Consider the following 11,058-nt stretch of genomic DNA (forward strand, 5'->3'; position numbering starts at 1 on the left):
GACCAGGATTCAAAACTCCCAGTGTCGACTTTTGGATTAAATTTTCTCCCCAAATTACCAGAGTGCAGCTGATGGGTAACAAGTGCACCGCCCCTCGTTCTGTCTGGCTCTCCCGTCCCAGCCTTCAGTAGTCAGAAGATTGCCTGAGGAAAAGCAGCAGCCGAGGCCACGGCATAGGAGATCCCATGCAGTCCACACCAGGGGCCAGAGGCAGCCCGGGCACACAGGTCAGCCAAGGGCTGGGGTCTCAGGGCTCTCAGGAGACCTATTAAAGAAAGATCAGAGCTGGACAGTAGTTAAAGGGGTAAAAACAGAGTTTTTTTAGGACTATTGCAATAGGGGGTCTGGAACCAGGCTTAATTCCAGATACAGCATGGGCATGTGGGACCTTACAGCCGAGGAGCAGGTGGGCTGAGGGATGGAAAGGCAAGAGGGGACGGCAGGGTGAAGGGGATTCTGGCTAAACCGACCTAACAGGATTCTTGCTGAAGACAGGCCAGGGTGATCAGAGATCGTCTGGGGGATGGTGGAGGAGGGAGGGCCCCGATCAGATATCCAGGGTGGTCAGATATGGAGGGTGGGGGATTCCAGTTAGACCAACCTAGCAGGATTCTTGCTAAAATTGGACCACACAGAGATGCCTAGTTGAAAGAGTTCAGGGGAGCCTGAGTAGAGCTTGGTCAAGGAGAGAAACTGTCAGATGGCAGACACTCGCCAAACCTTTTTTGGCTGAAATTAATGCCCCTAAAGTCAGCTCTCTAAAGCAGGATCAACTAATGGACACATTCGACAAGTGTAGACAGGAAGCCAGCTGGCGACTTTTCTCACTGGGTGGACACTGTCAGTCTCTTCTGGATATTTCTGGGCATGCTGATTCAGTGTTTGTTGACCTACTCTGTGCAGGACCATGTGGGGCCCCTTACTGTTACATGAATCAGTAACCACCCTCATTGTTGAGTGCAGGCCTCCTTTCCCTCACCCCACCTGGCCTCCGCCCCTGCCTTTCCTTCTCCACTGCTATAAATAACCGCAGTGACTATCGTCTCACGCAGGGCTTCCCCCTCCCCCACATGCAGAGTTACTTCCTTCAGGATGGGTTCTCGGAATTGGAAGAGCTGGGCAAAAGGTGTGTGCCAACGAGTGCACTTACTCATCCGCAGCAGCACCCCACAGACCTTTTGCTCCCGTCCCCATACGCCTAGCCGAAGCCACTCACCCTAGACCGGCCTGCACGGCCCCTTCTTCCCAGTGTCCTAACTCTTCCCTCCTACCCACAGCAGCCCGCCCCTCCCCACCTTTCTCCATCCGCTCTCCATCACCAGAAATCTGGGCACCAGATGGGGTAGCTGTGTATCTGTAGAGCCACATGGGTCTTGGTGACAGCCACAGGCCTGATGTAAGCAGGGTCTGGATTAGAAGCAGTCTGCCGGACAGCGAAGGGGCTGCCAGGGCCCAGCCTGAGGGGCTGCTGGCCTGGGAGGGCTCTGGCTGTGCCCTGACTCCTGAACCACTCCATCCCTGGAGATGGCCCTGCAGGGGAGCCGGAGCGACCTCTGTGAGAGGTGACCTGGGATGCAGCCAGCCAACTCAAAGGCGCACTTTTTAGGCCTTGTCCAGGGGGGTGGTCTTTCACTTTTTTTTTTGTAAAGATTGGCATCTGAGCTAACAACTGTTGCCAATCTTCTTTTTTTTCCTGCTTTTTCTCCCCAAACACCCCCAATACACAGTTGCATATTTTAGTTGTGGGTCCTTCTAGTTGTGGCATGTGGGACACTGCCTCATCATGGCCAGATGAGCAGTGCCATGTCCGTGCCCAGGATCCGAACCTGCAAAACCCTGGGCCACCGAAGTGGAACGCGCAAACAACCACTCAGCCATGGGGCTGGCCCCAGTCTTTCACTTTTTAATAACCCTCTCTGGTTACCAAAGCAATACACATTCACAGGAAATAGGAGTGGCCTCCTTTGCTATTATCTCATACCTCCCTCTCTCTGCTGGGTTCCCCTCTCTAGGGGCTATGCCCCAGTCTCTGCTCTGCCCATTTCCATGGCCGGGAAGCCCAGCCCTTCCTTTTCCTCAGGGAAACCCTCAAGGCTAGGCTGGAGTCCCCTTTCCCTACCTCCCCTGTGTCCACCCAAGCCTCTTGTCCTCCTTTCCCTCCCAGGACTTGTCATGCTGCAAGGAAGGCCTGCCCGACACCCCACAGGCAGGATGGCCTTGTGCTGCTCTGGGTCCCCACAGCCAACTCAAACTGCACACCCAGTGAGCCCTCCGTAACAAGGATCACCCCGTAGCACACAGCCATCTCTCCCAAAAGTCACACGCCCAGTCCCCTGTAAACTCCCTCTGCTGAGCTTGGGGGGCAGGCAGGGCATGGGGACGAAGCATGTGCATTTCTCTGAGGGTGGAACCAAGCCCTTGTAAATAGGCTAGAACGCAGGACATTGTGCACCCAGCCGAGCCCCAGCCCTCGCAGCGCCCCCTTGCCACCTGCCTCTGCTCCCAGGCAGGCAGTAACCTGCACAGGTGCACTGTGGGCACCAGGGCACCCACGAGCAGCCAGCCCTGGGAAGGATGGACGGTCCCTGCACCTGCACATGTGTCTGTGTGCGTGCGCACCTGTGTGCGACCTTTCCCAGCCTCAGCCCAGCTGGAAACAGCAGATGTCTCCTGGCCCGAGATACACTGCCTGGAGTGTGGCCAGCCTGCAGGAATGGGCAGAGGTAAGAGGGGAGGAAAGGGACCCTCTGCAGGCAGCTGCCAACTTGGGCTCCCGGCTCGCTCCAGCCCCATAAATACCCGGGGCCAGGAGGGAGGGCCACACAGAGGCAGGCACACACCATGGGACACCTGGAGCTGGCCGTCTTGGGCCTCACCTGCTGCTTGGCAGTAGTGAGCGCTGCAAAGGTGAGAAGCCACTAGAGGGGCAGGGGCCATTGTCTCCTGCCAAACCAGATCTGGCAACGGGACAGCATAGCGGAGGGCAGCCAGAGTCACGGGCAGAAAGAACCAGCCTGAGAAAGAGAACCTCAGGTTGCCAGATAAAAGACAGCATGCCCAATTCCATTTGAATTTCATGTGAACCAAGAATAATTTTTGGTATGAGTAAGTCCCATGCGATATTTGGGACATACTTATACTAAAAAAAAAAAAAAAAATCCATGGTGTATCTGAAATTCAAATGTAACTGGGTGTCCTGAATTTTTATTTGCTGAATCTGGCAACCTGATCCACAATCCCCCTGTGATGCGATGCTGTCCCCTTTGCACAGAAGGGGAGATGGGGGCCCAGAGCAGACAAGCAATTTGCCCAACATCACGCAGCCACCAGTGGCTGAACAGGAATCTGGAACCTGGTCTAGTCCACCCTGGAGTCTGGTTCCCATCATAACCTTGTCTCCCGGGAGGGATGTGACAGCCACCGACTTGTTAGGGGCCACGCTAAGCTGCCTGGAGCAGCTGCAAAATGTGCCTTCCCTCGCCCAGCAACCACGGCACGAGGAACGAGGCAGGGAAAGTACTTCCAGGACGGAAACCCCAGCAGCCACCCGCAGACGGCGTGGGGGCCGGCCAGTGCCTGCTCCCTGCAGGGCTCAGATAGAGGACCCCATGCTGTTCTCCAACCTGCCACCTCTCCACCCCTCAGCCACTCCTGCAGGCCCTGCTTTTCATGCCCTGGCTGCCCCTGGGAGCTGCCCCTTGACCCTAGAGGTTCAGGTGCTGTCCTGGCCCCATCTGCCACCGAGAGGAGGTCACTCTCTTCAGGAGAGTTTTTTTCTGGGTGCTGAGAGGCCCCGGTTTCCTCGACACTGCCATGGAAGCATGTGCCACTTCCATGCTGCCACAATGGCAAGGGTCCCCATGCCCTTGGCCCCCCTGACCTGGGGCCCTCAGGCCAATCTCATTCACATAGAGACACTTCTGAGAGGTGACTTCCCTGTCCCCCAAGCACTGACCTGACCCTCTGCCCTCTCCCAGCAGCTGGGGAGGCTGGGGAGGAAAAATGCTTGGAGGCCTGGAGCAAGGAGGCTCATCCTGGGATGAGAGAGGCCAGGCCGGGGCCCGACTCCTGGGCCCTCTGCCCCACCCCCAAGGCACCTGGCAGGTGTTGCTTCTGGCCCCTTCATCTCTCCAGTTCCTTCTCCACTCCCCTATTAGCCTAGACCTTAGAGGGCGGCTGGGATCCCAGCTGGGCCTCGGGGTGCGGGGCTGCCCTGCCGTAGCCCACCTGGAACCTAGCACAGGTGAGAGCCGGGAAGCATCCACCTGTGCTTGCCCCAGACAGATGGGGAGGCAGTGCTGGGAGGGGACAAGAGCCTGGCTCTGAGGTCAGGCAACCACTTCCTAGTGGGCGACTTCAGGCAGGAAAGCCTTGTTCCCTCCAGGGACAAAGGGTAGATGAGAGCCAGCCCCTGGGACTCTCCTGAGGATTGGATGCATGGACCCGTGTGTGGCTAGCTCTGTTCGCGGGTTGGATACACAGCAGCAGTGCTTATGGCCTGGGGTGGGGCTTTCCCAGCAGGGATCCCAGGGCTGTGAGGACTCGGTTCCAGTCCACCGACTCCAGGCCAGCTAGACACCAAGGGGGGAGATGAGGGAGGAGGAAGAAGGGCCCACCATTCGGCAGGCTCACAGCGTGCAGGAAGCGTCTGCCACTGCCATGAGGGAGCCGCTGTTGACACCCATCTTCCAGAGGGGTGAACCGAGGCTCACAGTCACAGCTGGGTGGCCAGAGCCAGAATCCAAACCTCTACCCCTCCTCTCCTGGCCTCAGAAGGCTTCCCTGAGTGGCACCAGCTTCCTCTGAGATACAGAGAGCAGTACACCCCCCGGGGAACAGGGGGATAAGCCTCAAGCTGGCTCCTCAAGCAACATGTGCCAGTGGCAGGGATGTGGCCTCGGTCACAGTGAAGATTGGCCCCCTCCTTGAAGCTGTCTCTGGGGAGCCTCTGGGCACCCCGAGCCTGCTCGGGTACCCCCCAGCCCCGTTCGGGCTGACCAGCCTGAGCATACCCGCCTCTGCCCCCCAGCTGGGCGTGGTGTACACGGAAGGCGGCTTTGTGGAAGGCATCAACAAGCAGCTCGGCGTCTTTGGCGACTATGTCGACATCTTCAAGGGCATCCCCTTCGCCGCCCCGACCAAGGCCCTGGAGAACCCCCAGCCACACCCAGGCTGGGAAGGTAGGTGGGTGTGGGCAGGTGCTGGCCAGGCCTCGCGGCTGGGAGTGCCAAAGGGTGGCCGCCATCCTCACGCCAGCCCTTCTGGCTGCCTGCAGGGACCCTGAAGGCCACGGACTTCAAGAAGCGATGCCTGCAGGCCACTATCACCCAGGACAACACCTACGGGGATGAGGACTGCCTGTACCTCAACATCTGGGTCCCCCAGGGCAAGAAGGAAGGTCTGTGCGCCCTCTCCTGCCCTCCACTCCCCATGCCCTGCAGCCAGAGGCCCAGGCCATAACCCTTGGTTGTGTCTGGGGATCCAGAGCTGAATGTCCCTGAAATCAGCACAGAGCGGGGAAGGGAGAGAGTAGGAGGGGCATCTGGGGTCACCGTCCTGCTACCCCCCACCCCTGCCTCAGTCTCCAGGGACCTGCCCGTCATGATCTGGATCTACGGAGGTGCCTTCCTCATGGGGGCTGGCCAGGGGGCCAACTTTCTCAGCAACTACCTGTATGACGGGGAGGAGATCGCCACGCGGGGCAATGTCATTGTGGTCACCTTCAACTACCGCGTCGGCCCCCTGGGCTTCCTCAGCACTGGGGATGCCAACCTGCCAGGTCTGTGAGGTGCCTGGGGCACAAGGGTGGGGAAGCAAGTGCATCCAACCCCCTGAGCTCCGAGGGATGCCCTTCAGTGCCCCTTGTCCCCAAACAACTCCTGACGGCCCCTGGAAAGCCCAGAATCCTATTCGTAGAGCCAGGGAGCTAGAGACGAAGCGAGAGACACAGGAGCCCCTCGGCAGCTGCAGCGAAAGTGAAGAGGCTGCCGGGCAACTGCCCTCCAGACTGACACAGTGACAAACTCATACCCAGAGAGAGTCCCAGGGGAGCAGGGACAGGGTGCCGAGTGACAGACAGAAAGACACTGAGGCAGGGACCCAGGGGGACCCAGAAGCTGCAGACAGACAACAAGAGAGACAGTGGCAGGGAAGGAGAGAGATGAGCAGGCCTGGCCCTCCTGTCGCCCTTCCGGAGCCTGAGCCTCAGCCCCTCCAGCACCCACCCGACCAGCCTCGTGCCACCCCTGGGCTCGTCCAGGGTCCCCATGTAGTCGAGGACACAGTCTTCCCACCCATATGGATTGTGCGTCTCCTGTGGGTCAGGCCCTGATGAAGGCCCCTCCCCGGCCCGCCCCCAGGTAACTACGGCCTTCGGGATCAGCACATGGCCATTGCTTGGGTGAAGAGGAACATTGCAGCCTTTGGGGGGGACCCCAACAACATCACCATCTTTGGGGAATCAGCCGGAGGAGCCAGTGTCTCTCTGCAGGTCTGGGGACCCCTGGAGGGGGGACCTGCCTCCGAGGGTGTTTGGGGGAGCCGATGGGGGCAGGAGAGGCAGGGCTGGAGCTGGCCTGCGAGTTTGTCCTTGGCAGAGCCTAGGGTGGGCAGGAGGGGTGAGGCCGTGGTGACAAGACCTCTGTGTGCTGCAGACACTCTCTCCCTACAACAAGGGCCTCATCCGCCGAGCCATCAGCCAGAGTGGCGTGGCACTGAGCCCCTGGGCCATCCAGAAGAAGCCCCTCTTCTGGGCCAAGAAGGTAAGGAGGAACCATGGTGGAAGGGGCCTTCCTCCTTCCCACTCTCTGCCCTGGACCCCATGTGCTCTACCCCAAGCACTGGCCTCACCTACTTGCCTCGCCCACCCCCCAGATCGCCGAGAAGGTGGGCTGCCCCGTGGATGATACCTCCAGGATGGCCAAGTGTCTAAAGATCACTGATCCCCGTGCCCTGACGCTGGCCTATAAGATGCCCCTGACAGGCACAGAATGTGAGTGGGGCACTGGGCAGGGGCGAGGGGGCTCCGGGTCGGGGGAGGGCACACTCCTGGAGAGGAGAGGAAGCCCGGGTCTGAGGCCTGGGCCTGCCACGGCTCGCTGGTGTCCCTAGACAGCTCACCGCCCACCACCACCCTTGCAGGCCTCAGTGGCCCCAACTGCAGGGGGAAGAAGGAGCCATTTTTCTTATTCTCCATGGGTCATGACCCCTCTGAGAAGCGCCCCCCTCCCTCCCAATGCACAAATCCACAGTGATTTGCACACAATTTTTGGGAGCTGCATGGACCTCGGACCCAGAGCCTTTATACTGGATGACCGTTCATTCTTCCCTCTGCTCATTCACTCAGCAGATATTTACTGAACACCTGCTGTAGCACTTGGCCCTTCCAGCTGTGCTACTCTACCCCAGGAGGGCCATGGGGACCCCATGAGCAAAGCCTACGAGTGTCAGCGTCATCAGCCCCGCAAGCTGGAATTCTCTCTTGCTCATTCTTCTAACGCCAAGTGCAGTGGGGTCCCATCATTTGCATCTTTACTGATGTGAATTAAACCATAAGCGCCAGGCAAAGCCAAACCAAAGCAAACACTATCGCCCCCAGTGCAAACCAACTATTTCCTCAGCTGGAGGACAAAGGGGCCGGGTTGGGCCCTGAAGGCCCGCGCAGCCACCTGCCCCATGCCAGCTATATGGTCCCTTCCGGGCCAGTTCAGGCGTCTAGAAGGCAATGCTGACCTTGAACAATTTCTGGCCAACACACTGGAACCCAGCCCTCGGAGGGGGTGCCTCTTTCTGTAGCCGTGCCCTCAGTTACTCCTAGGTCTTCCTCCTTCCTGATTGAGGCCCAAGGAGAACAGAGGGAGGAAGGGGACTTGGCAGGAGCTGGACAACTTGGCCTCTAGATCAGTGGTTCTCAACCTGGGTGATTTTGCCCCCGGGAAGATGTAGCAGAGTCTGGAGACAGTTTTTTTTTTTGAGGAAGATTAGCCCTGAGCTAACATCTGCTGCCAATCCTCCTCTTTTTGCTGAGGAAGACTGGCCCTGAGCTAACATCCGTGCCCATCTTCCTCTACTTTATATGTGGGACGCTTCCACAGCATGGCTTGCCAAGCGGCACCACGTCTGCACCCGGGATCCGAACCAGCGAACCCGGGGCCACTGAAGCGGAATGTGTGCATTTAACCTCTGCGCCACCAGGCCAGCCCCTGGAGAGAGTTTTGATTGTCACAACTGGGGTGGAGGGAGCTGTTGGCATCTAGCGGGTCAAGGCCAGGGATGCTGGCAAGCACCCTACACACACAGGATGGCCCCCACAACACAGAATTAACCTGCCACATGTCAGTAGTGCCCAGGCTGAGAAACCTGGTCTCATCAAAGGAGGCAGGAGATGGAGGCAGCTCCCGCTCGGGGACTGGGGGAGGAGCTGGTGGGCGCTGGCCGGCCTGAGAGCCTGCTGCTCTCCCACCCAGACCCCGTGCTGCACTATCTGGGCTTCCTCCCTGTCGTCGATGGAGACTTCATCCCTGACGACCCCATGAATCTGTACGCCAACGCCGCCGACGTCGACTACCTAGCAGGCACCAACGACATGGACGGCCACATGTTTGCCAGCCTCGACATGCCAGCCATCAACAAGAACAAACAGGACATCACAGCGTAAGCAGGAAGCGTGGGCCCGGGGCGGAGCCCAAGGGCAGTTGGAGAGGCATCGGTAGACTGAGGGATGCAGCACTGTGTTGGGGGGCTGTCTGCGGCCCTCTGCTGGATGGGGGTGCGGAGACCCTGCGGTTGGCACTGGTGGAGGGTTCAGTGCCGGCTTGGTCCCTGCAGGGAGGAGTTCTACAAGCTGGTCAGCAGGCTCACCATGACCAAGGGGCTCAGAGGTGCCAACGCCACCTTTGACTTATACACCGAGCCCTGGGCCCTCGACTCATCCCAGGAGACCAAGAAGAAGACCGTGGTGGACTTTGAGACCGACGTCCTCTTTCTGATGCCCACGGAGACGGCCCTGGTCCAGCACAGGGCCAACGCCAAGTGAGGAGGGCAGGGCAGGGGAGGCCCACCTGGGATCGCCGGTGGGTGGCTCACAGGTGTCTGGGAGGCCTGGGAAAGCTGTGCTCGGGTCGTCACTGCGCCTGCACCATCTGCCTTGCTCAGGCCTGACAAGGCTTTAAAGGGCTCCTCCTCCCCTCCTAGACTCATGGGGCTTTACAAAACCCTCCCATGATTCTCTGCCCAGCCCAGCCCAGCCCTGTGGACTCTCCCTCACCCCACAGTCCTTCTCACTGCAAAGTTCTTGAGTCTACCTTTCATCCCTCGTGCTGTGTAGGAGAGAACGCTGGATGATGGTCTATGTTGTAGGTTTTGACTTCGCCAACTTTGAAAATAACAAGCCTGTGGCCACATTAAAAACCTCCATATAATAATAGCCAATTAAAATAAAAAATAAATTAGGAATGCTTAAAAAAAATAGGAAGATAAAATTATTCCCGGAAGTCTAAGATGACAGTTTTGCAGCAACTAAGCAATAGATTTAGCTCTGAGCTTCCTGTCAGTCAAGGCAAAAAGGGAAACATCTGGGGGCATATACCTTGTCCAATCAAATGAGGAATACAAATTCACTTGCAGAGAAAAAAAAATTCTTGACACAGAATTATAAGAGGAAGATGCTTCAAACCATTTTGTGGAGGTGAACTATAAATACAATTAAAATCCTAGAACCCATGAATCCATAAATTTGGCCCACAGCTTTCCTGTCCCCAGGTGTAAGAATCTCAGTTTCTTCACGAGGCTTGTGGCAGTCCCCGGACCCTTCCCTGCTCCCCCATGGCCTCCCTCTGGGGCCCATCTGGGACCTGGGTGGCCCCAGTGAGCACCTGCCAACCTGGGCGATCTCCCCCCATCCTCAGGAGTGCCAAGACCTATGCCTACCTGTTCTCCCTGCCCTCTCGGATGCCCGTCTACCCGAGCTGGGTGGGGGCCGACCACGCAGACGACATCCAGTACGTGTTCGGGAAGCCCTTCGCCACACCCCTGGGCTACCGGTCTCAGCACCGGACTGTCTCCAAAGCCATGATCGCCTACTGGACGAACTTCGCCAGAACCGGGTAAGGCGGGGGTGAGGTTGAGCCCAGAGCCTCTGGCCACCTTGGCCTGCAGGCCTGGGTTCCAGTCCCCTTGCTCACCACCACTTAGCTCCCAGAGCCTCAGAACCCACTCTTTACGTGAGGATAAGAGCTACTGGTGGGCCCAAGACAAGCACGTCTTGGGGCTCCACGTGCCCAGCCAGTGCCAGGGACACAGACAGGTGCTCTGAGGGGTTGGGTCGGCACAGAGGACAGAGGACTGCCCAGGCAAGCGGGTCCCAGCCAAGCCGGGGGCGCAGGGCTCCAGTGTCCTGTGAGCCTCCAGCCCCCACCCAGCCTTTTCTCACCTTTCAGGGACCCCAACACGGGCCACTCGGCCGTGCCCACGCCCTGGGATCCCTACACCCTGGAAAACAGCAGCTACCTGGAGATCAACAAGAAGATGGACAGCAGCTCGATGAAGCAGAGCCTGAGGACCAACTATTTGCGCTACTGGACCCTGACCTACGACGCGCTGCCCACCACGATCGGCGAGGGGGCCGCCCTGGTGCCCCCCACAGACGACTCTGAGGCCGCCCCTGCACCCCCCTCGGGTGACTCTGAGGCTGGTCCCACGCCCCCCTCGGGTGACTCTGAGGGGGCTTGGATGCCCGCAGTCATTGGCTTCTAATGTCCTTGGTCCTTGCCAAGAGGCCACAGGGTGGGACACCAGGGGGCCCCCCTCCCCTCCTGAGCTCCTCCTGAATAAAGCCTCATCTCTCTGGCATCTTTCTGTGCTCCCAAGATCCAGCTGGAGGAAGGAGGGTCCTCAGTTATCATGACAGCAGCAGGCGCTGGGCCCAACACGTTTTCCCCATGTGACAGTACTATCCTCGTTTTATTTTTTTATTTTTTCTTTCCTCTTTTGAGAAGTATTAGCCCTGAGCTAATATCCCATCTTCCTCTACTTTATATGTGGGACGCCTGCCACAGCATG

At 58.5% G+C, this 11,058-nt stretch overlaps 1 protein-coding gene across 1 annotated transcript; it reads left to right on the plus strand.

Moving 5' to 3' along the window:
* Window positions 1-2,746: 2,746 nt before the first annotated feature.
* CEL (carboxyl ester lipase) lies at window positions 2,747-10,846 on the plus strand. Its single transcript, XM_008524340.2, has 11 exons — window positions 2,747-2,907; window positions 5,030-5,180; window positions 5,276-5,398; window positions 5,582-5,779; window positions 6,360-6,490; window positions 6,654-6,761; window positions 6,874-6,991; window positions 8,466-8,652; window positions 8,827-9,030; window positions 9,906-10,103; window positions 10,437-10,846. Exons 1-11 carry the CDS (start codon window positions 2,842-2,844, stop codon window positions 10,750-10,752), a joined length of 1,800 nt encoding a protein of 599 aa, XP_008522562.1. The 5' UTR covers window positions 2,747-2,841; the 3' UTR covers window positions 10,753-10,846.
* The last annotated feature ends 212 nt before the right edge of the window (window positions 10,847-11,058 follow it).

Source organism: Equus przewalskii, chromosome 26 (genome assembly GCF_037783145.1).
Source record: "Equus przewalskii isolate Varuska chromosome 26, EquPr2, whole genome shotgun sequence".
NCBI classification, from domain to species: Eukaryota; Metazoa; Chordata; class Mammalia; order Perissodactyla; family Equidae; genus Equus; species Equus przewalskii.